Here is a 25,561-nt window from a genome sequence, read left to right as displayed (position 1 = left end):
GGAAAAAAAAAAGAAAGAATATGAATAAATTACCTATCTTCTGTATAGAAAAATGTAAAGCACATTATCAACTGGACCATTCTATGAAGTGTTTTAGTTATTAGAAGTAAATGCTACACATTATCTGGAGAAAAGAGGGAATCTGAAGAAGTCATAAAAATGTGATGACTTGTCAGGAGGAGATGCTGTGAAACTTCAGGTGCTGTATCAAAACTAGGGAATAGGCAGCTTCAAGGCAAATGAAATTCACCACTAAAAAAAAAATGCACTGGAAAAAAATTAACTTCAATCTGTCTTATGCTCTTGCCTTCTAATTAATGTATAGGAACAAGCACTAGTTGACTCTTCCCAGGACCACAGTCAGTGAGAGACACCCTAACCACCAGGTAAGAGATTCAGTAGCAGGCACTGACATCAACTAGATGAATTCTTAAACTGTGACTATGGAGTGTCAGACTCTCCTTGGGCCTCCAGCCCCAGCGTCTCCTCTCATGGAAAGGTTAGGGAAGCAGCAGGAGAGAAATTAACAACTGCTTGATCAATGACTTCACAATCATATCTTGTCATCTTTGGAAGAAAAGTCAATGGAATGTTTGTGTTTGTATTACTTTGATATGGTTTACACGCATCTAGTAGGGCAAACAGCAGTGTTTGGGAAACCCCTACATCAGAAACATGAAGAAACCTCACTGACGAGCAGCTAGAAAAAATTAGGCCTGTGAAGTTATAATGATAAAAATGAACAAACAGGCAGGCATAGTCTGCTGCAATCAGCTGGCCTAATCTACCGTTAGAAGAACCTAGATGATTGACAAACATGGCACGTTTTAAGATTTTTTTTTTTTAACTAAAAAATTTTGCATAAAAGTGAAGATTAGTATGAAGAATTTAGGTCACAGTTAAGGATCTGCAATAAAAAAAAGGCGAGTACAGATGATCTGTCTAGCCTTCCTTTCTGAGAAGCTGATAGCAGCAATTATGAAGGCAACACCTAGAGAAACTGGTGTTTAAGTTATGAACGTTTTTTATTTATACAGTGTACTTCCCACTTGGAAAACAGAGACCTAAAGTATGCAGGAATGCCCAAGACTGGACATATGGAAAACAAAAAAGCCAAATTCCTCGCACAGGTTAGAAAGAGAGAAACAGCGGCCTAGAGCCTGAAAAGATGAAGAAACTTCATTTGCGAGTGGGCCATTTCTGCCTCCTTATAGACTGTGGGACACTTCTGTGACCTGGAACATGGCCTTGCTGCTGGAGACAGGCTACTCCACGACAATGCATCTGGAATGATGGTTTTTAAGCACAGCACAGAAACCCTCACTGAGGTCAGGAGACTGATGTAGTAACTGCTAGTGAGTCAGTCCTACAGCTACAGAGGAGAGGTGTCAGTAGAAGCACCAAGTGTCCTGCACTGCCCCCGAGGGAAAACCCCCGGGGCCAGCGTGACGGCTCAGCACCCTTTGGGGAACTCCCCGTTTCAGTCCTACGTTTCCATTTCTACCTGCATACTTCATGGACTACCGTATCCTGCAATGAAGAACTTTGGGACAAAATGCACGACCGGCGCCGAGAGCCAGCAGCACCCTGCTCCAGATCCCTCCCCGGCCCGCAGCCGAGCAGAGCCGGGCCCGCCGCTGCCGCAGGCCGCCCTGCTGCTCCCCAGACTCGGCGTCAGTGGGCGACCAGGCCTTCAAACGGAAAGCAGGCGATTCCCCCGTCGCTGGCGGCTCTCCAGGCAGCCAGGAGCGGGTCCCGCTCGCCGCCCGCCCGCTCGGGGACAGGGCCCAGCCGACGGGCGGCGGCAAACAGACCGGAGCTGCTCATCGAGCCAAGGCCGCACCGCCTCGGCAGATCAGCACCAGGCCAGGCTACCTCTCCTTCTAGTCCCAAGCCCAGCGAGACCCTCCGGGCGAAGCAGAAGTCCCACCGCGGCTGTTCCGGTGGCGCCGGCCCGCTCCCGCCATCCCGACGGCGGAGCCCATTTCGCGGCGGCTTCCGGCTCCGTGCGCTCCCCCGCCCCCGGACCACAGCCTGGCCGCGCGCCCCCGGGGCAGCAGCCAGCAGCACCGGTGGCGAGGACCCCAGGCACTCACCGAGCCGCCGCCGCCGCCCCGCATGGTGCCGCCGTCGCCGCCACGTCAGCACGCGCCCCGCCCGCCCGCGCACGACCGCGAGGTCCCGCCCGCCCGCTTCCGACCGCCTCCTCACGGCGGCAGCCGGCCCCGAGCCCCGCGGGGGGTTGCTGCCAGCTGCCCTCGGGCCCCGACCGGGCCGTCCAGCGCGGGGAGGCCGCGCGAGCCCGCGGTGCGTACCCAGCCGGCGGCGGCAGGGCGACAGCCGGGTCCCGCGCGCGTCATGGCAGGGTGCTGTGGGGCCGCCCCCCGCCGTCCTCCCCGCGCCCCGGAAGGACAAGTGGGTGTTGGGAAGATGGCGGCGGCGAGCGGACTGGTGGCGGCGCCCCCAGTGCCCCCGGTGTGCGTGCTGGTGCTGGGCATGGCTGGCTCCGGGAAAACCACATTCGTGCAGGTGAGGGGCGGCTGGCGGGCTGTGGCGAGCTGCCGGTTTCCCTCAGCGCTACCCCCATGTCCAGCGGGGCCTGACGCCTCCTCGTGTCCCCTTAGCGTCTCGCGGCCCACCTGCATGGGCAACGGTGCCCCCCGTACGTGATCAACCTGGACCCCGCCGTGCACGACCTGCCCTTCCCCGCCAACATCGGTGAGTCCTTTCGCCCTGGCTTAGCCCTGGGCCGTGGCGGGTGATGGGTGGTGTGACGAAGGGGGTGGTCCTGGACCAGAGGTGTGGCGTGTTTGTGGAGTCCGCCAGAAGAAAGCAAGTATGTTTTGCCATAAATAAATAAAACCATTTTTGGTATACTGCTTTTCATATGTTTCACGGAAGGGGAGGGGGCGGGGTATGTGAGGTATTTGGCTAGGTTGATTATATTACCTTTAAGAGATTCCAAGGCCTAACACAAGAAGGACTTTTGAGTTTTGTTTTTGTTTTTGTTTTTTTTAATTTAACTTCTTTCTCCTACCACTCTTTAATATGTGAATTTTTAGGACCAAAGGCATTCTTCCATTGCGTTTTGTACATTTTTTTACATCATCTGGTGTGATTTGATGTGTTTGGGTTCTTGCCTTTTTTTTTTTCTTTGTCAGCAATGAACATATTAGCAGATTCGATCTGGTTCCCTACATCCAGCACAGTGGTAGCCATATGTGCTACCAAATAACTTCTTTAAAGCACTTTAAAACACACGAATTTTAGAGAAAATACCTTAACAACAAAACAGACCTTATGTTTAGCTGTTCCAAAGGGCTTACCAATCATTAGGTTTGTAAGGGTCCCGTCTGTTAAACTTTAGAAAGTTTGTCAGCCTGCCTCTCTGGAGGATAAGAAAGGCAGTGTGGATACCAAAGTTTTATTGATGTCAGATGAATAACTAAAGTATCTGTTCCAGTGCTGGATCTCTAATAATACAGTTAGATATGTATACTTTGTTAACTGATGTTGATCAGCTGAGAATAAAATTCAGCTGAAGCAGTTACTGCTAAATACCTAAATTGGTGGTGTTTCACGTGAATTACATTGGGTTTCATATGTATGTTGAGAGCATAGAAAATCTGTTAGATTTTATTTATTCTACCTGGGAGATTTTTCCTGTTAGTGCTAGATCTATTACTGAGACAAAAGGAGACTTGCTAGAAAAAGAAGGGCTTCCACCTATCGGCAAATTGATGAAGAAGGATATTTTAGAAGTGATGTCCTACAACTATATGTCTTTCTCTTCTAGATATCAGGGACACTGTGAAGTACAAAGAAGTCATGAAACAGTATCCTTTTTTTGTCTAAATAATGATACCTGAAATCTCAGATTTTGTGAAAATAGTCTGTCACTTCTGCACACTACGATGAAGGGGGCAGGAGGTATTGGGGATTGCAGTAATGCAGAATGTTGCGTGAAGATAAGTTTTTTTGACTATGTACTTCTTGCACGTGAGGTTAGAAACGTATGTTTCACAAGATTTGATACTCCTTAGGTCATTTTCTCCTGTGCTAAAAGTGATTCTGCCTAATAGTATGTTTTTACAAATAATAGGCACTCTGCCCACATGTTTTTTTTTTCCCTGTTGTTCTTTCAAAGAGCTTGTATCTTTCTTTGTGGAAGCCAGCAGCCTTTTCCCCATGTTTTAACAAGTCTAATTTTATTTATTATAAACAAATATGCAAATTCCTATTTGCCTGTAGTAGATGGAGAAAACTTTTTCCACATTGTTTGACCATAATCAAAGCACTGTTGTCTTTCTGAATCTCAAAGACATTGGACTGTTGGCTCTTGCTGCACAGTAGTTTGGTGACTGTAGTTCAGTAACATTACCCTAAAATGACTGCACTTCCAGAGGGGTGTGGAGGTCCTTTGTCTCCTAAGTAATAGCTTGTGCAGATGGAGATAATATACAGTGTTTGGATTTGATTTGCTAGTGTGATTCTTAAATTTAATATTTTAGACAAGAAGAAAGATGGTGGGGGGATAGGGTTCTTGATTTTGGCTGTTGTTTGATTTGGAGTTACCAGCAAAACATCCAAGTATAAGTTTCAGTTTGGTATGTAGGTGCATTAGTTGCTTTACTGTACCGGAGTTTAAGTATCTCATTAAATAGTACTTAAGGAGGGTGTCTGGCCTCGTGTTTGGATATTGAGAGTAGTGGCTCTAGAAGACAGTATGTACTTATGAATCAGTGCTGGTTCTTATGCAGTTAAGAAAAAAAAAAAAAGATTCTTTGTTTCTTTGAACATTAGTATACAGATCTGTATGTATGAAAAAGGATTTTGAAATCTTCATCTTTAAGCTGACACTTTGAGTATGTTTACAACATTCATTCCCATTATAATTTAAATTCTGCTAAAAATTTATTTGTGCAAGAAATCTTTTAATTAACTTTTGAAGTATAAATTCTTAACATTAAGTGCGTTCAGGGCATTGTTAAATTCTGAGTTACTGGCTGTGTTGTAAATCTTGTTGGAAAGACAAAGATGGCTTTGATGTATACACATACGTATATTTTCTCTTTGTCCAGAATGGTAATGCTTGAATAATGGCAAGGCGAAGCCACAGCATATAGCCCCTTTTCCTTTTGTCAATCACACGTATTTGGGCAAGAGAGAGACCACTTTGTATTTGTTATGCTACTGCATCACTTAGAAGACTTAATTGTGTATTAGGGGTATTGTCTTTTGCTGCAGGGTATCCAATGTGCATTGTACATGACCAACTATTATCAGAATTGAAAAAGAAGCCCTCTGAGGTCTGCATAATCATCTGCTTTCCTAAATGAAGCGTCTAGATATGGGCTAGGCCCAAATGGTGGAATAGTGACCTCTCTCAATCTCTTTGCTACAAGATTTGATCAGGTACAAGGTTGTTCCTATGTGATACTGTGCTACAAATACTGTACTGGGAGACTGTGCGGTTTTTTGTGTATTTGGAGTCTCAGAGAGCACTGTGTTTGGTTAGCCTCCTAATATTTCTTTGGACTTAGAGTATTCTCCGTACAGAACCATGTATTTTACAAAGCAGCTAAAGTGCATTAGCTTTCATTTGAGATATTTCAGTTTTTCAGCTTTTTTAAAAGTAAAATTTAGAAGCCATGTGTACAGAACATTCTTTAGTCTTTGTACATAACTGTCCTGTTGCACTATGTTCACTATAAAATTTTTCATATGAATGCTCTGATTTTGAAGTAAGGAAGCTCACTTCTGGAAACGGGTTAAGTTTTCGTAGGGTTATTTGATAATTCACTGCTGTCTTAAATCATAATGCTAAATCAACACTGGGGTGGGAACTTATGTAAGATACTGAGACAGTGCACAATCTCTTAGTGAAAAGGTAGGGAACAACTGCATTTGTTATACCATTTCTTTAGCCAGGTACTAGAACACAGACAAATTCAAGGCTGTCTTTGACCTATGCAGCGAGCATTTTCCACCCTTCCTTCGTAGGGCATTTTCACACATTAAAAAAGCTTAGAGACTTTAATCTTTTTTGATACATACAGGCAGCTGTGCAAGTTAATGTAGTTTCTGTTATGAAATGATTATGAAAGGTTCCTGTTGTGAGTCTAAATACAAAGTATACTCCTTTTTCAATCAGGTGATGAAGTTTATTGAAAAAAGACAAAATGCATCCAAGTGAGTACATTCTACCAAGTTCTGCTTTTCTGGGATCAGTGTGGGAAAACCATGTGAAATCCTGAAAAGGTTCTCTGCATATTTTCTAGTTGTTTTTCAGCCTTGGTATAAATTTTATGTGGAAAATGGCATAGAATTAGAACAGATAAACTAGACTTTCTTCAGATACATCGAAGAAATGTCTGCTGATTCCAATTCTACTTTTCTTGTCTTCTATTAGACTGTCATTTTTTCTCAAGCACTGTTCAAATAGGCAACAATTAATTCTTCTTCTGAAGAGTTTGCAGTACTAAGTGTCTGTCAAATTGATGCCTTCAACTTTAATAGAATCTGAAGAGAGTACGTGCTTCTTAGTTACAAAATTCACACAGGAAATTTTCAGGCATGCCCATAAATTGTCACTGTTTGGGAGAAGCTTTTCTGATCTGTAACAGAATAATCATGTGATTTGCCATTACATGCTTGTGGTAATCTAGTCAGAACAGGACCTTGTGCTTAACTAATTTTCCCTTATTGTTTATTGGGGGTGACTTCTTAACAGGTATGTTATTATTGACACACCAGGGCAAATTGAGGTATTTACCTGGTCAGCATCAGGAACCATCATAACTGAGGCCTTGGTAAGTGTTTTCTACATGACTTGACAGTGAGGCTGTGTGAAAGAAGTGGCTGTTGAACAGCATGTACTTCTAATTAAAATATCTTACTTTGTGTTTCCAGGCTTCCTCTTTTCCTTCAGTTGTTGTTTATGTGATGGACACCTCTCGCAGTACTAACCCTATCACCTTTATGTCCAACATGCTGTATGCCTGCAGGTAAGAAAAGCTGAAAATGCAGTCCATCTGCTTTGATTGCTGTGTCTCTTTGATACTTATTTTGAAGGGGAATCACAGAATGGTTTGGGTTGGAAGGGACCTTTAAAGACCATCTAGTCCACCCGCCCTTCCGTGGGCAGGGACATTTTTCACTTGATCAGGGTGCTCAAAGCCCCGTCCAACTAGACTTTGAACACTTCCAATGATGGGGCATCCACAGCTTTTCTGGGCAATCTGCTCCAACATCTCGCCACCATCATCATAAAAAATTTCTTCCTTACATCCAATCTAAACCTACCCTCTTTCAGTTTAAAACCATCACTCCTTGTCCTGTCTCTACAGGCCCTATCAAAAAGTCTCTCTCTGTCTCTCTTATAAGCCCCCTTTAAGTACTGAAAGGCTGCAGTAAGGCTTCCCCAGAGCCCTCCCTTCTCCAGGCTGAACAACCCCAACTCTCTCAGCCTTTCTTCGCAGGAGAGACGTTCCAGCCCTCTGATCATTTTTGTGGCCCTCCTCTAGACCCGCTCTAACAGGTCCATGTCTTTCTTGTACCGTGAGCCCCAGAGCTGGACGCAGTGCTCCAGATGGAGTACCGTGAAAGCAGAGTAGAAAGGGAGAATCCCCTCCCTTGACCTCCTGGCCATGCTTGTTTTGATGCTGCCCAGGATACGATTGGCTTTCTGGGCTGCAAGCTCACACTGATGCCTCATATCCACTTAACTTGCTGTTTCAGTTATTCTCTTAGTGGTTTTCCCATAGGATAAGCAAAATAATATAGGTGCCAATGGACATCTGGAGGTCATTGGGTCAAAACTCCCACTAAAAGCATTAAATAAGCCATGAGACCTTAGTGTGATGAAGGCTAGTTATGTCAGATCTAACACATTGCCTGTTGCTTATAAAATCATTTATCTAAGATGTATCAAGATAGCCTAGTTTAAGCTCCTTCTTGTAAACATGTAATAGTTTATTCTGTTTTTTTAATATTATTGATACTTTTGGTGATTCTTCAAGATTTGTTTGGAGCTCAGCATAGCATGGAGTTCTTGATTTATTGTCTTCCTCCTCATACATGGATTTATCTGGTGAGGCCGCACCTTGAATACTGTGTTCAGTTTTGGGCCTCTCACTACAAGAAGGAAGTTGAGGTGCTGGAGCATGTCCAGAGAAGGGCAACGAAGCTGGTGAAGGGTCTGGAGAACAAGTCTTATGAGGAGCGGCTGAGGGAACTGGGACTGTTTAGCCTGGAGAAGAGGAGGCTGAGGGGAGACCTTATCGCTCTCTACCACTACCTGAAAGGAGGTTGTAGCGAGGTGGGTGTTGGTCTCTTCTCCCAAGTAACTAGAGATAGGATGAGAGGAAATGGCCTCAAGTTGTGCCAGGGGAGGTTTAGATTGGACATGAGGAAAAATGTCTTTACTGAAAGAGTGGTGAAACATTGGACCAGGCTGCCCAGGGAAGTGGTTGAGTCCCCATCCCTGGAAGTATTTAAAAGACGTGTAGATGCAGCGCTTAGGGACATGGTTTAGTGGGCATGGTGGTGTGGGGTCGACGGTTGGACTCTATGATCTTAGAGGTCTTTTCCAACCTTAATGATTCTATGATTCTATTCTATGATCTGTTTCCTTTCATGTTAAACCAGGGACTAAATACCTATGTAAAGATCAACACGTAGAGCTGTCATAATAACGGTAAAAGTTGGTAAAAGGTTTTCATAAAACCTATCAATCCTTGTACCAAGGTTAAAAGCTATATCACTGTGATAGTAGTATGCAAAATGTCTTACACATGCTGCATTTTCTGACATTAGCGTTGAGCAAAAGATGCTAGAATATATACAGTGAAATGAATATGTAAGCTCATGTTTCAAGGTAGTTTTGCTTTATAGATGTTTTGAATTATTTGAGTTCATGAATAATATCTCAGAATCTAAGGTCTGAGTCAAAATAATTAGAAAATGCAGAGAGAGTTAAAAACTGGGATCTGAGAGTCATAGAAATAGTAATCAAAATCAACTGGGTGTGTAGAAGGAGATTTTATATCTTACAGATGTGCGCTTACATCTTGGGGCCCATATTTTGTTCAACTATGGTAAGCAGGATCTGGGTGAAAAATTACATTCTAATTGATGCAGAGGAAAATAATTACCTCTTGAAGTCAAATGTATTCAGCTTTGCACAAGTCTTGTCTGCCTTACGCTTAACCTGTTTTCTATTCTAGTGAGATTTAAATTCATTTTTAATGGTTTTTTTTTTTGTTTCTCCACCCCCAGTATCCTGTACAAGACAAAGCTACCTTTCATTGTTGTCATGAACAAAGTAAGTTAAAGCTATGGTTTCTATGTCTTAGTGGAACATTGTTTTGTTTAGCTTGCTTTGCTGTAGTGTCTTTGTCTTACTATAATAATAGAATTTCTAGAAAAGGGAGGCTGGGAGGGAGCTGCAGGCTGAAAACCGAATCTAAAAAGGTCTTTAATCTGGTATACAAATGCACAAGAAGAATCGGGGATGGGCAGTTACACCCAAATGTTTAAGTTAGAGATGATACTAACAATTTGAAAAATGTTTTGCACCTTAACCCTAGGCTATAAGGAAACTTAACTTTGTAACATAAGGGTAAGTTCATTACTGAATCTGCTCTTACAGACCCCTGCTTCCTCAGAACAATTGTCTTAATCATTAATCATTTCTACTCAGCAGCAGGCTGATGACTCACAGTGGGAATTGTGTAACACCTGCCTGTTTTGAGGAAGGAGTCCCATGTATTGTAGCAGGCAAAACTTAAAAAAAGGTGTTTGGTCCTGATCAGTGACACTAAAAATATGCCAGTATTTGCCAGAAAGCAGATACTTACTAGCCTAAGGATACACCTCCACTGTTGTGTAAGGTACTTGTAGCCTTAAATGAATGCTTTTGAACTTAATAGCTAGCCGGCTCTTTAAACATAACAACTTCGCATATTAAAAGAATCCCATTAGATTTCTGGTGTGAGTACTCTTCCGCACAGACATCCTTTGTATTCAAGGAGTTGCTCCCCAACATAGCAAGCTTTGTGTGTGCACGCACCTATATCCCATACGCTTCCTTTCGAAAACCCATGCTTTGAATGTGAAATTTTACCTCACACCAGCTGAGTAGGATTAGTGTCTAATGTACTCCAACTACACACATCTTCCCAGTGACCCAAATCATGCATGTCTTTGATATCTGCTTGCTTACTTAGCAAGTTTTTGTACACTGTTTTCTTTCTAACTCTAGACAGTAATTTTAGAATAAGCTGTTAAGCTTTTTCTGTAGAAAAAGGCATCAGGTAGGAAAATCATTCTTAAGAAAATACTGTTTTTGAAAGACTGGAAGAACTGGGACTTCATCAGTATATGTAAGGAAAAGTAGGCCCAAGGCTTAGGATTCATAACTTTAAACTTCATTTTGATCTGATGTTTAGCCTTCGGTAAAAAGTAAAGCCAACAGCATTTGAAGAATTTTTGACAAGCGTTTTAAAATTGACTCAATAAGAATGGAAGAATCCCAAGGAACTGATATATGTGCAGTGACAAACACATAGATTTAAGGAATGTTAAGATTTGCAAAGGACAAAAAATAATGTAATTTGTAGAGTCGACTTAATTTTATTTATAGAATTTAATCAAGCTAACTCTAAATAGTCAGGCTTTGACCCTTGGTGGATTCAGTTCTGTCTCAAATCTCTTGAGTAATGCTAGGCAATACTTTCTTTATCTATTTTCCTCCTTCCCATTGGTGCTGGGAAATGAAATATATCAGAGTTTTAGACACCTCTACATTGTGATAATAGTGGATATACATGTGGTAAGATATGTTATAAAACTCTTTAATAAACTGTTTGCATACTAATCCATGTAAAGTTATGGAACCATCTCACCTGTTTGTGTCCATCGTCTTGCACTGAGTTTACATTATAACTTCTTCAAGTCAGAGCACAGCTCACGTTTTATAAAGATCCTGTAGGCTGTTGCCCAACGTGAAAATGGCTCCCTCTCCCTGCTGACCCCCAAGCCAGTCAAGAAAGGATGGGATCTTCAATGAGGACTGTTCTTGTCTGGCCTCAATCATACGATCTAATATTTCCAACTTAAACTTTCTTGTACAGTATGCAATTTTTGGATGCCCCTTTCCAGTAACCACAGAAGCCTTTAGACTTGCAATTGTTTCCTTAAACATGCCTTCTTAAAACTGGGATAGTGGTTGGTTGTCTTCTCTTCTGTATTGAAGTAGTTGGTTTGATAAAAACAGAGCTTGGAAAACTTCAGACCAGGGCTGAATATTTTGAAAAGATCAGCATTTTTAAAGTAAGTTTAAAATGGAAATTTTTTATTTGTCCACCTAACCACCTAAGGCTAAGAATTCATCATTATTACTTCTGAAAATTTTCTCTTCTCCTTCCAGACTGACATAATTGACCACAGTTTTGCAATAGAATGGATGCAGGACTTTGAGACTTTTCAGGATGCCCTGAATCAAGAGACATCCTATGTCAGTAACCTGACTCGTTCTATGAGTTTAGTGTTGGATGAATTTTACAGTTCACTGAAGGTAAGAATCTTCTTTTTTTACTACCTCTCATAAAAGCCTGGAGAAAAGAAAGCTCAAGGAGGATATTACTGATGTGTATAAATACCCGATGGGAGGATGTAAGGAAGACAGAGGCAGCCTCTTTTCAGTGGTGCCCAGTGAAAGGACAAGAGGCAATAGACACAAAGTGAAATACAGGAAACTATGTTTAAACAGAAGAGGAAAAAAGAATTACTGTAATTTTACTGATTGAGCACTGGAACAGATGGTCCAGAGAAATTATGGAGTCTCCATCCTTGGAGATAATCAAAACACGCTTAGACAAGATCTTGAGCAACCTGCTCTAGTTAATCCTGCTTTTTGAGCAGGAGAGATTCGACTAGATGATCTCCAGAGGTATCTTCCAACCTCAACCATTCTGTTCTTCTGTAAAAGGGCTTTGCACTGCCCTTTTGAACTGGAATCTGTTGATGAGCCTTACAATGGGGACGAGGATTTGCTGGTTTGAACATAAAGTAACTTTAGTTGCTTGTTACACTGAGTGGCAGCCTGAATCATTTAATACTGAATTGTGATTAATCATCAGAAGAAAGCTAAGATAGGCTGGTAAGGGGTAATGTTCTGTGTTGCAGTGAGATAGTTTTCCTTGTTCTGAAAGTGTCAAGTACAGTTGGGCAATTTACTGTGTAGGAAGAAGGGAAAGAATCTCAAAAACAAACAAACAAAAAAGTCCCGTATATTTGCTGACACAAGAAAAAGTGGGGTTTTTTCCACTTACCAGGTGTTGAGAGGACAAATCCATTCAGTTTCTCTGAAAACACTATACATTGGAGGATGTTAATGATCCCATAGTCTGTGCTAGAAGGGTTCAGCTAATGGTGTCTTTCATCAACTGTTATTTAAGAAAAAGCAAGCAAATGGCTATGGATATTACAAGAAAGGCAATGAAGATAAATAAGTGATTCCATTCATACAGATAATGATAATTTAGCCAAAACAAAAATATTATAAGTGCCTTATGTGGAACAATATACAGTATTTCAAAACGGATTGTAGTGGTGCCATATACAGAACTAAAGTACTTCCTAGTCCTTATTTGCTAATCAACTGTTTGTATGCATGTCATATCTATTAGAATAGTAGACTGGAGAGCAGGACATATGCAGAGGATTATAGAGTAGAAGGCAGCTTGTACTTAAGTGCAATGAAAGTATAAATATTAATATATATCAGCACAATGCTTAGACTAATGCTTAAAATCCTTTGGAATGTTTGATTGTCTGCCTATTTACTGTACTATTTATAAAATGCAAGGCTGTGTTGGAAAAAGTCTTACCTTTGAAAGTGAGTAGTTAAGACTGTCTTGCTTTTATGAAAAAGAGGGAGAATTTTCATTAGAGGATGTCAGATTCTTAAGGGTCACCAAGTACTGGCTAGTAGTAGTCTTGATTAAAGGTATTTTTAGATAATTGATTTAATAAAAGCAGAACAAATGGCCAGAAGTGTAATGACAGACAAGTTCAAATTAGAAAGCAGATGAGCATTTTGAATGTATTGCCATAGTAACTGATTAAATTCTCCATCTCTTGCTGTTCTGTGGGTTGGATTGGGTACCTTTTAAAATGTGCTTCAGCTAAATACAAAGTATTAGACAGAACTTCAGAGGCAAAAGGTCAGTTCTTGTGGTCTATTTTGCTCTTTAATTCTAGTACACTGATATTGCAGCAGTCATACTAACCACTTACAATACTAGGTTGAGAATGAGAACTTGGATTATTAACAATAACCAAGTAAACAGAAGAAAGACTTGATCTTTCTTTTGAATTGCACTATCTTGTTCATTATGTTTAGGCATTCTATTGTCTTAACTATGATTTTAGTGGGGTATTGAGGTTGGCGGTATAAGGATGGGTGCAGAGTCAGGTTTTCTTTTTTTTTTTTTTTTTAAACTATTGCTTTCCCCCCTTCCCCCCATCGTAAAATTTGTAAAACAGACAAGAAAACCCAGGTTCTCAAGTTAAATAAGAGAGAGAAGGAAAGAAAGCAAGCAAAACCAACCAACCAAACCCAACCAACAACCGGAGGTAGCAAACATTAACAGTGAGTGGAGAAAGAGGTTGAAAGTAGGAATGACAGAATCATAGAATCTTAGAATCATTAAGGTTGGAAAAGACCTCTAAAATCATCGAGTCCAACCTTCGACCCAACACCACCATGCCCACTAAACCATGTCCCTAAGCGAAGAAGCGGAAGTATTACTGCATACTCTTATGCCACTGTGATGAATAAGTGGGTATCATTAGATTCCCTATTTTTTTTTTTAGTTTAGGTTGTTTGTTTGTTTCTGTGTTTGTGTTTTGGTTTGGTTTTTTTTTTTTTTTTAAGATACTGCTTAGTCTTTCCAGCTCTGATCATCCATCTGTTACCTTAAAACTTGGTTCAATTACTCTTCAGTTCTGGTATATGGTTTCTTTTATAGGTGGTTGGTGTTTCTGCTGTGCTCGGCACAGGGCTGGACGATTTTTTTCTTCAGCTTTCTAAAGCTGTAGATGAATATGAGAGGTAAGGTGATAACCTTTGGTCCCTGACCCAGTGAATACTTGCTGAAGTTACTGTTTCATGAGCCCACTCCTTTGATTTGAAGGACTGTTCACTTTTCACAGCCAAGTTAGTCTAGTGTTTCTAATAAACTTAAGTGCAAGAGTCAGCATAAAAAGCAACAGTCAAAAGGAACTATTCAGTGGTGAATTTTTGTGCTAAATGTTCAGTGAAAAAGTAAAAGCTATCTGTGTCAGCAAATCTGTGAAGTCATTTTTTTTCCTCTGATTCCATACAATGATCAAGGTTTGAATTGTCCTCAGGAAGCTAACAGATCAGTTTGGCAGACTGAATAGATGAGCAAGTTGAAATTCAATAATTCTTTTGAGAATTTGCTCCTTACTGGATTCCTCTCCAAGAAATACTGCCGGGCTGCTCTGTAACATTAGAAAGCAAATCCAGTAACTTGGATTACTTGGAAATACCTAAACCAGACCATAGATTATTGTTAGAGGAAAATATATCATGCTGGATTGGATAGCCGGAGAGAGGCTGCTACAGCTTCATGATCCCAGGTCTGATTAGTCTGGCCTGGTCGTGCCCCCAGGTCTGCATACTGCCTAGTCTCTGCTTACATGCAAATAGACTCTTTTATTCCCTTATCCCTCTATTTCCCACACTTGTTCCTCCCCAAATCTCCTAAATCCCTCCCTTTTCCCACCTTTGGTTCCTCCCCTAAACATCCCATAATAAATCCTGTGCTACCCCCAAATGCTCTTTCCCTGCATCCCATAATGTGTCCTGCACCCCTAGGCAGCCACCCTCTGTGCTCACAAGGTGATCCAGAGAGCTGCCATTGAGGCATGGTGATGGGTTTCACACATGGACCATGGTGCTTGTGGTTCTCCTGGGACAGCCCTGGGAGGAGCTGGGATAGGGTATCCCTTCCTCTGAGTCCTTAATTTGGATTCCCTGCCTGCCACCGCACCCCTGTGTTCCTCTGGGCTTGTTGAGATGGGTTTGATGGCTCTCCTGTGATGGGCCTGGGAGTATCTGGGTAGGGTATTATTTATGCTTCCCCTCCCCCGCAAATGAGTCTCTGCGCTCTTTGGAGGTGCTGAGTTTTACCACATAACCTAACAATTATTCTGGGATATGCTGCCTACATAATGAAACCCTAGTTAAGGGTTTCATATAAGCCACCAATGCGCACTTGCAGCCCAGAAAGGCGATCATATCCTGGGCTGCATCAAAAGAAGCATGGCCAGGAGGCTGAGGGAGGGGATTCTCCCTTTCTACTCTGCTTTCACGGTACCCCGTCTGGAGCACTGCGTCCAGCTCTGGGGCCCACAGTACAAGAAAGACATGGACCTGTTAGAGTGGGTCTAGAGGAGGGTCACGAAAACGATCAGAGGGCTGGAATACCTCTCCTGTGAAGAAAGGCTGAGAGAGTTGGGGTTGTTCAGCCTGGAGAAGGGAGGGCTCTGGGGAAGCCTTACTGCAGCCTTTCAGTACTTAAAGGGGGCTTATAAGAGAGACAGACTTTTTGATAGGGCCTGTAGTGACAGGACAAGGGGTGACGGTTTTAAACTGAAAGAGGATAGGTTTAGATTAGACATAAGGAAGAAATTTTTTATGACGGTGGCAAGACGTTGGAGCAGGTTGCCCAGAGAAGCTGTGGATGCCCCATCATTGGAAGTGTTCAAAATCTAGTTGGACAGGGCTTTGAGCACCCTGATCTAGCGAAAGATGTCTCTGCCCGTGGCAAGGGAGGTTAGGCTAGATGGTCTTTAAAGGTCCCTTCCAACCCAAACCATTCCATGATTCTAAGAAGAGGGTATCCACATCTACCTTATCCTTACTTCATTAAATAAATATTTCAAAGGTCCCATAGTGGTATGATAGTTTGGAAGCTTGTGAACAATCTTTCTGTATGAGATCCCATTGAACTGTCTTAGGAAGCACAAGTACCGGTAGACAAAGTCATGTCTGTGATTAGAGGAGAGTGATAAATGTGCTGATTAGGTATAGCAGTGAAATGACTACCTCAGTTGAGCTGGATAATTTCTTATCCAACAAGACGGTGTGAGAAAGGTTTGCTATTTTAATGAAATATGTTCACTTATTTTGCAGCCATTGGTTTCAGAATCCAAATCTGGGTAAAAAGTACTGTTAGTCTTTCTGAAATGTCTCTCAAACATGAAAACCTAGAGAAAACTTTTTTGGGGTAGAAACAAGCCTCCAGGATGATCCTTACTTAATATAAATTATGTATTAGTTCAGACTGAATGCACTCTCTTTATTTATCATTTCAGAGAATATCGTCCAGAATATGAGCGCCTGAGAAACACACTGGTAAGTATTTTTAACTGTTGTATACCTGGGCAGTGTATCTTGGGGTCACTTCTATGCACACAATTGCCTGTATGTTGGGAGGGTCTAACATTTCGTGTACTAATCATAGAAACACAGAATCATAGAATAGTTCGGGTTGGAAGGGACCTCTAAAGGTCATCTAGTCCAACTCCCCTGCCATGGGCAGGGACATCTGCAACTAAACAGGTTGCTCAGAGCCCCGTCCAACCTGACCTTGAATGTTTCCAGCGATGGGGCATCCACCACCTCTCTGGGCAACCTGTGCCAGCGTTTCACCACCCTCAGCGTAAAAAATGTCTTCCTTATATCTAGTCTAAATCTACCCTCCTTCAGTTTAAAGCCATTCCCCTTTGTCCTGTCACAACAGGCCCTGCTAAAACGTTTGCCACCATCTTTTTTATAAGCCCCCTTCAAGTACTGATAGGCTGCAATAAGGTCTCCCCGAAGCCGCCTCTTCTCTAGGCTGAACAACCCCAACTCTCTCAGCCTTTCTTCACAGGAGAGGTGTTCCGTCCCCCTGATCATTTTTGTGGCCCTCTTCTGGACCCGCTCCAAGGGGTCCGTGTCTTTCTTCTGCTGAGGGCTCCAGAGCTGGAGACAGTACTCTGGGTGGGGTCTCACCAGAGCAGAGTAGAGGGGCAGAATCCCCTCCCTCGACCTGCTGGCCATGCTTCTTTTGATGCAGCCCAGGATACGATTGGCCTTCTGGGCTGCAAGCGCACATTGCTGGCTCATGTCCAGCTTTTCATCCACCAGTACCCCCAAGTCCTTCTCGGCAGGGCTGCTCTCAATCCCTTCATCCCCCAGCCTGTCTTGATACCAGGGGTTGCCCCGACCCAGGTGCAGGACCTTGCACTTGGCCTTGTTAAACCTCATGAGGTTCACACAGGCCCACTTCTCAAGCTTGTCCAGGTCCCTCTGGATGGCATCCCGTCCCTCTGGCATGTCGACCGCACCACTCAGTTTGGTGTCATCTGCAAACTTGCTGAGGGTGCACTCGATCCCACTGTCTATGTCATTGATGAAGATATTAAACAGTACCAGTCCCAATACAGACCCCTGCGGGATGCCACTCGTCACCAGTCTCCATCTGGACATTGAGCCATTGACCACTACCCTCTGGATGTGACCATCTAACCAATTCCTCACCCACTGGACAGTCCACCCATCAAATCCATACCTCTCCAGTTTAGAGAGAAGGATGTTGTGGGGGACCCTGTCAAAGGCCTTACAGAGGTCCAGATAGAGGACATCTGTAGCCCTTCCCATGTTCACTGATGTAGTTACTACATCATAGAAGGCCACTAGGTTAGTCAGGCAGGACTTGCCCTTGGTGAAGCCATGCTGGCTGTCTCGAATCACCTCCCTGTCCTTGAATCACCTCCCTGTCCTCCATGTGCCTTAGCGTAGCTTCCAGGGGGATCTGTTCCATGGTCTTCCCAGGCACAGAGGTGAGACTGACTGGCCTGTAGTTCCCCGGGACTTCCTTTTTTCCCTTTTTAAAAATGGGGGTTATGTTTCCCCTTTTCCAGTCAGTGGGAACTTCACCGGACTGCCACGAATTCTCAAATACGATGGATCATACTCAGTGTGGAAAAACTCCTGTCCTGAAGCTCACCATCTGTCTTTTTTTCCTAGGTTTGGTGGAGCATATCTTCAGAAAAATAAAGATGTTTTGTAAAACAGATGTTGCTCAGTGTTTTAGTACTAATAATTTATTTGGGCAAATTGTGAGAAAATGATTGGGAAAGATTTTTATATCTTCCATTCAGAAGGATAGAGACTTTTTAAAAAATAACTTTGCAAAATGATTTGTTGAGAATATCACTGTATCTTTCTGCACCAGTGAAGTGTACTGTTTTGACTTAGACAATTAATAACAAAGACTGAATTGCAGTACCAAAATCAGTAGCTCTGCTCACCTTGAGTTCTGTCTGTCCAAAGGACAGTTCTCTGCAGGCACAGCTTCACTGAGTTTGGCTTCCTGATGCTGCTGAAAATGTTCTTGAAGACCATCATGCTGGAAGTTGCTTTCCACGTTTATCCAAAAGTTCTGTGTAACCTTAGTTGTAATGTAAGACCTGCTTATTGACTTCTGCTTTCTGGCTGGGAGACAGACTGCTAGTATTGGGTGAGATTACTCTTCTGATGTTGTAAATGTACTCAGAATCCACATGTCACTTTGTACCTACAGGAGAAAGCTCAAAATAAACAAAAGAGAGAGCAGCTGGAACACTTGTGGAAGGACATGGGCAGCGTGTGTGTGCAGGGCAACACACTTCCAGGTACTTTACTAGGAAGATTAAATTTACTGCAGAAGTTGTCTGAAGAGTCTGCCTTGAGAAGTCATATAGTGCTTTTCTGTCTTCAGAGCAAAAGCGTGAAAGCAGCTTCATGTTAGTAAAGAGGAGTGGGGCTTTAGTTCCTGTGGGATGGGTCAGACTTAGCTCTTCTAATGTGTCAGTCACAGACATGAGAAGAAGAAACCCTGCTGTGTAGATAACGCAGTGGACGTACTAGAAATAATAAAATACTTTAGAAAAGGTGAAATGGTCAAATTAGAATATGAGAAAGCTCTGCTGTTGGTTGAACTGTTGCCTTATATGAGGTTGAGTATGGTGTTGATGCAGTCTGTATCTTTGGAATCCAGAAGCAGCTTTCTGTCCCTTTACAGTAAGTATTAATTGCTGTGTTTATGTGCGAATAGAAATTGTCAGGGCATAAGCTAACTTACTTGTTAGCATGCTGTTTTGTGTATAGCCATTTCTGTTCCCTTCAAGGGTATGATGATGCTTCCGCAATGGGTCCCTCTGAGCTGATCCTAACACGAGGAACTCTTGAAGAAGAAGAAGAGAGGGAGAGTGATACTGATGACATTGACCATGAAGGTAAGGGAATGAGGGATCTGATCTGATCTAAAAGTTGCCTGTCTAGTCAGGAAATGCCCTTTTTATTTCATTAACTGGATTGACTGTAACGAGAGTGAGAAAACAAGCCAACATTCAGTCACCTAAATAGAGGTGTCTGAATCTGTAGCAGAAGCCCAGCTGCGATGCTTGGTCTAGTGATATCACTCTCTAACCTTGTGAAAGTTCAATTGTAAATTTTCTATTCAAGTAATTATTTTTAATAGGTGTATAACATGCATTAACCACACAACTTGATATGCTTGGAGCATGCAGTGACCTCTGAACCTGATGAATGCACAAGATGTTTCATCGTCTTTTTGGCCTTACAGTTTCTGCCCCTGACTCTCTTCCCTTTTCCTGTGACTCCTGGTCTTGGAGCAATCTTCTAAGTTCTTACAGTGTGTGATTTTTCTCTTATATAGCTTGCAGACTTAATCTTCATTCTTTCCCTGTTCCATTGATTTTTAGGATCACTTATCTCTTTTGCCTTGTAATGAAGTTGAAGATCAAATAGACTGTATAGGTTGCTCTGACTAGCCTGACTAGCTTTCTTCAGTAACACAAGTGGAACAAGTGCTGAAATAGTGCTGAACTGTGGATTTTTTTCCCCCAGTTACTGAGGAGAGTCATGAAGAACCAGCCTTCAGAAACTTTATGCAAGAGATGCAGATGAAATACCAGAGAAGCAGCAACCCGAATGAGTGAGACCTTCAGAAATAGAGGGTTTGGAATCCCTTGTAATGGAGTTAAAAGTAAAGGAACAGCATAAAGAAACTTGCATGGAACCATGCATGAAGTCTTCTATCTGTTAACAGCTTCCTCTGATATATTTATACCTTTCTTCCTGCAGTAACTGTTGGTCATATGAGTTGAAGGTCTTGTATCCAACAGACCGCACATTTGGCCATCTGCCACGGTGACTTCCTGAAGCTGAAGGAACCACATAGCACTTTCTTTTGGTCCAAATTCTTTAGATGTGCCTGTTGAGAGCTTAGATTTTGAGCTCTGACAACATTATCATCTAGAGTACTTACTGGTCTCCAAAAGTGCATTCTGTTCACCTTGTGCAGACAGGTGTCTGCTGCAGCCAGGACACAATTGAAATCTCCGCTGCATGAAACTTCATCAATCTAGCGTTTGATGTTTTGCTTTTAATTAAATATATTTTAGGTACTAACAAATATGTGGTGGTTAGTAGCAGGAGATTTCATTTCACTGTTCTAATGTGAGACTTTTTTTCTATGCTTACAGCCCACACATATGGATGCACAGCAAATGCATCTTAATTACATTACATAGACAGAATACAGATGCCTCCTAGGAAAATCCTAAGAAAGTTCCCAGGAGGGAAAGTAATAAAAAGAATCTGTCTCGATTCGGCTGGGAACCAAAGTATGCATGGCTGTGTACTGGTTGCATGTATCTGTAGGTAACGTAAAACAAAGGTGTTTCTATAGATCAGTGCTTACATGGAATGTAGACAAAGATTTGGAGATTGGCTAATACGTATTTTCCTGGTAGGCACCACGGGCACAGATGTTCACTTGCTGTTTACCATTCTGAACTCTGGAATCTTTGGCTTTTTTCCCTCCACACAATGCTGTGGCCCCACTAGAGAGATTTCTCAGTGGGAATCTGGCAGCAGGGTCTGCTAGCACAAGTTCTATAGGTTTGTGGAAAAACAGTTTCTGTGAATCTTAAAAGTATAGCTGGCAGGGAAGGGAAGGGAAGGGAAATTGACAACCAGCTGTTACCTGCCAGCTCTGATCTGCTTACTGCTTTATTAATGTAGAGCTTTCCAAGAGTATGACAATTTCAAATTTAGATAAACTAGACTGATCCTTGTAAGAAGTATTATCAGAAACAAAGCTGAAACAAAGATTTCATAGCATACTGGTAAGGCTAAAATAACACATTTGTTGTTAATCATAGAATGGTTTGGGTTGGAAGGGACCTTTAAAGGTCATCCAGTCCCACCCCTCCTGCAATGAGCAGGGACATCTTCAACTAGATCATGTGGCTCAGAGCCCCATCCATCCTGACCTGGAATGTTTCCAGGGATGGGGCATCCACCACCTCTCTGGGCAACCTGTGCCAGTGCTTCACCACCCTCAGTGTAAAAAATTTCTTCCTTATCTCTAGTCTAAATCTACCCTCTTAGTTTAAAACCATTACCCCTTGTCCTATCGCAACAGGCCTTACTAAAAAGTTTGTCCCTATCTTTCTTATAAGCCCCCTTTAAGTATCGAAAGGCTGCCAATAAGGTCTCCCCAGAGCCTTCTCTTATCCAGGCTAAACAACCCCAACTCTCTCAGCCTTTCCTCACAGGAAAGATGTTCCAGCCCTTTAATCATTTCTGTGGCCCTCCTCTGGACCTTCTCCAACAGGTCCATATCTTTGCTGTGCTGAGGACCCCAGAGCTGGATGCAGTACTGCAGAGGGTTCTCACCAGAGTGGAGTGGAGGGGCAGAATCCCCTCTCTCGACCTGCTGGCCACACTGCTGGTGATGCAGCCCAGGATATGGTTGGCTTTCTGGGCTGAGTGTGCACGTTGCTGGCTCGTGTCCAGCTTTTCATCCACCAGTACCCCCAAGTCCTTCTCGGCAGGGCTGCTCTCAATCCCTTCACCCCCCAGCCTGTATTGATACCAGGGGATTGCCCTGACCCATGTGCCAGACCTTGCACTTGGCCTTGTTGAACCTCATGAGGCTCACATAGGCCCACTTCCCGAGGTTGTCCAGGTCCCTCTATTCCGTCAGTTTGTTGCCATGCACAATGTGGATCCCTCTATTAGCTGGGCTTAGACTCTCAGTCTACCTAATAGCTGGCCTCTGTTTCCTCCGTTACTAGCACATGGACATAATGAGCACCCAAGGCCTGCAGCCCTGCTCCACTTGCTGGTACAGACCTTGCATGCATGCATGCACGCATGCGCGCACACACTTGCACGTGTGCACACAAAACCCTCTGGCATTTGGCCTAGACTCCCCTGGTTCCTCTGCTAACCAACTCCCCCTGTTGCATTGCCCTTAGAGACACAGACACATGCGCACACACACCACCTTTCTAATTGTCCCTTGATCAGGGACAAGGCATGGCGAGACAACCCTCTGACCAGCAACCTGTTTACATGTGAATGGGGCCCTTTATCCCCTTATCCTTCTATTTTCCAAGGCTTGTTCTTCTTCAAGCCACTCTTACACAGCACTTTCCCCATCTTTAGTTTCCCCAGTAAACGTACATAAGTTCTGTGCAATCCCTAAATGATCTTACCCTACATCCCATATTGGGTCCTGTAGCCCTTTGGCAGTAAACCCCCTGCAGTCTGGAAGGTGATCTGGAGAAACTCTCCTGCTGGCTTATTGTGATGGGTGTTGTCCTGGACTGTGGGCTGATGGTTCTCTGGGGACAGTCCTGGGAGGAGCCAATGCAGGGACTCCATTCGCTGGTGTTCCCTCCCCTGCTGGTACCTCTGCTCGAGTTTATGGGGATGAGGTTTTTATCACATAACCTACTAGGGGACCACAGTTAAAGCTTTGGAAAAACGTTCTAGAACTAGAATAATCCAAAGAGATTTTGGTAGTTTGATTCATGGGCAGGATAATCTTTTGAGGGCCAGCAACCTGAAGAGAAGTCACTTCGCCCATTTTGTTCATTTCAGTCATGTTTTAAGGAAGCATGTGCAGAAGGGGCCTAAGAGCGGTAGCAGCCCTGTGCTTCCCGCCCCCCTCTGTAGCCTGGAGCCCAGTGCTTTTTTTAATCTCTGTCCACCTCACTGTCCCCTTTTTTAATTCCTCCCTCTCTGCCCTGTGGCCCATCACTATTTGTTTTTCTCCATCTCTCTCAGTCTGGTTCCCTTTCCCTTCCTCCTCTCTGGCCTGTAGCCCATCGCTAGTTCTCCCCACCTCTGCCTCTCTCTCTGTGGCTCCCTTTCCCTATTTTTCAGTCCCCCCTCTCTGCCCTGTAGCCTGTCATTGTGGTAGTTGGTTTACGTGGCAAGGTTTTGTTAGCCGGGGGGGGGCAAGGGCTGCAGGGGTGGGTTCTGTGGGAAGACACCAGGAGTTGCCCCCATGTTGGGCACAGCCAGTTCCAGCTTCAAGACAGATCTGCTGGTCAAAGCTGAGCCCATCAGCAATGCTGGTAGCGCCTCTGTGATGGACATTTAAGAAGGTGTAAAAAATGCTGTGCAGAAACTGTGATAGAGAAAATGTGAAACAACCCTGCAGACACCAAGGTCAGTGAAGAAGGAGGGAGAGGGGGAGGAAGTACTCCAGGCACCGGAGCAGAGATTCCCCTGCAGCCTGTGGTGAAGACCATGGTGATGCAGGTTGTCCCCCTGCAGCCCATGGAGGTCCATGGTGGACCTGCACCTGCAGCCTGTGGAGGACCCCACGCTGGAGCAGGTGGATGTGCCTGAAAGGAGGCTGTGACCCCTTGGAGAGCCTGCACTGGAGCAGGCTCCTGTCAGCACCTGTGGCCCTGTGGGAGGGACCCCACACTGGAGCAGAAAAAGCATGAGGAGGAAGGAGCAGCAGAGACAATGTGATATGAACTGACTGCAACCCCTGCTCCCCTGTGCTGCTCAGGGGTAGGATGTAGAGAAGTCAGGAGTGAAGATGAGCCCAGGATAAAAGAGTGGGGAGGAGAGAAGGTGTGTTTTAGATTTGTTTTTATTTCTCATTATCCTACTCTGATTTTTATTGACAATAAATCAGATCAGTTTCCCCAAGTTGAGTCTGTTTTGCCTGTGACAGTAATCGGTGAGTGATCTCTTTGTCCTTATCTCGACCAACAAGCTTTTTTGTTGTATTTTTTTTCCCGTCTTGTTGAGGAGGGGGAGTGATAGAGCGGCTTGGCGGGCACCCGGCAGCCAGCCAAGGTCAACCCACCACAGTTTCCTTCCATCAGGCTCCCCGTCCCTATTTTTTAATTCTGGCTTATGTTTCTTGTACCATGTTGCTTTTGAAACTTCCTTTCTACCTCTCCATCCCTATCTTTTTAATTCTCGCATATGTTTCTTGGACCCAGTCGCTTTTTAAATTTTCTTGCTACCTTTCCCTCTCTCTGTCTCCCTGACCTAATTTTAATTTCTTGCTGGTGTCTCTTGTACCTCGTCGCTTTTCAAATTTTCTTCTTACGTCTCCCTCTATGCAGCTCCGTGTACCTATCTTTTAATTCTTGTGTAAGATTCTTGTATCCTGTCACTTTCAAAATTTTCTTTCTACATCTCCCTCTATCCATCTCCGTCTGTAATTAATTCTTCCCTCTCTGTCCTGTACCCTGTCACTTTTTACACTTTCTTTCTACATCTCCCTCTTTCTACCTTCCTGTCCCTATTTGTTAGTTCTTGCCTATGTTTCTTGTACCCTGTTGCTTTTTGAAATTTTCTTCCTATGTCTACCTCTATCTGGCTCCCTGTTTCTATTTTTTTATTTCTTGCCTATGTTTCTTTTCCCTTATCACTTTAGAATTTTTCCCCATCCCTTGTCTTGTCTCTATCTTGTTGTCCTGCTGGTCCCTTCCACCTCTCTCTCCTGCTCCCTGTCTCTTATTTATTCCTCCATCTCTGTCCCTGTTTTTCCCTGCAATCTCTCTGCTCTCCTCTCTCTACGCTGTTGTTCTGCTCCTCATCCCTCTCTTGTTCACAGCATCCCATTTTCTGGCTCCCTGTCCTGTGCCTTTTCTCAATGTCCCTCTGTCCTTCCTCCTGCTTTTCTTTTCCCTTTTCTCCCTCTGTCCTGCTGCATTTGGGCACTGAGCCTTGTAGCCAACTCACTGCCAGGATTTCTTATGTGCATTAATGAATAAACTTTTCCTGCCTCCTCTGTGTCCCTGGATGTGTTTGCAGCCCCTGGGTGTAGAGCTCATGGTTGTGGACAGGTGCAGGGGAGGGGGTGATGTGCTTTGGGGCTTTGGCAATGGCCCCCTGCTCCCAATGGGCTCCAGCTGGGGCTGGAGCAGCCCCAGGTGTGGCCAGTGAGGCTGAGGATGGGGCTGGCCCTGCTGTGTGAAGGGGCTCTAGCTGTAAAGGGGGCTGCCTGGGCATGCCTCCCTGAGGGAACTGGCTGAGGAGTGAATCCAATGGGGTCCCACAGGCAGCTGCCTCCAGCAAGGAATGGCTGGTCCTTGTGGCAAGGAAGGATCCCCCCAAGCCATCCCCAACAGAGCAGACCACCAGCGT

The 25,561-nt window shown here is 43.7% G+C and overlaps 2 protein-coding genes across 7 annotated transcripts in view; one reads left to right on the top strand and one right to left on the bottom strand.

Moving 5' to 3' along the window:
- ZNF512 (zinc finger protein 512) overlaps nt 1-2,375 on the bottom strand; it is a 28,120-nt gene extending 25,745 nt beyond the window's left edge. For 4 of the 6 annotated variants that reach the window (XM_076332389.1, XM_076332392.1, XM_076332393.1 and 1 more), the window contains exon 1: nt 2,316-2,375. In XM_076332389.1, coding sequence (XP_076188504.1) covers nt 2,316-2,360 — 45 coding nt within the window. In that variant the 5' untranslated portion in view covers nt 2,361-2,375. Of the gene's footprint in view, nt 1-2,096; nt 2,137-2,315 lie in introns of those variants that run through there. The other 2 variants (XM_076332391.1, XM_076332394.1) reach the window with 1 other exon arrangement.
- Nucleotides 2,343-25,202, top strand: GPN1 (GPN-loop GTPase 1). Its single transcript, XM_076332395.1, has 14 exons — nt 2,343-2,529; nt 2,625-2,718; nt 3,797-3,836; nt 5,349-5,415; nt 6,155-6,192; nt 6,734-6,812; nt 6,913-7,007; nt 9,280-9,325; nt 11,432-11,578; nt 14,037-14,119; nt 16,411-16,450; nt 18,666-18,756; nt 19,252-19,359; nt 19,994-25,202. Exons 1-14 carry the CDS (start codon nt 2,359-2,361, stop codon nt 20,083-20,085), a joined length of 1,191 nt encoding a protein of 396 aa, XP_076188510.1. The 5' UTR covers nt 2,343-2,358; the 3' UTR covers nt 20,086-25,202.
- Nucleotides 25,203-25,561: the final 359 nt, after the last annotated feature.

This window comes from Aptenodytes patagonicus, chromosome 3 (genome assembly GCF_965638725.1).
Source record: "Aptenodytes patagonicus chromosome 3, bAptPat1.pri.cur, whole genome shotgun sequence".
Taxonomy (NCBI): domain Eukaryota; kingdom Metazoa; phylum Chordata; class Aves; order Sphenisciformes; family Spheniscidae; genus Aptenodytes; species Aptenodytes patagonicus.
This window is presented reverse-complemented; position numbering and strand designations above follow the sequence as displayed.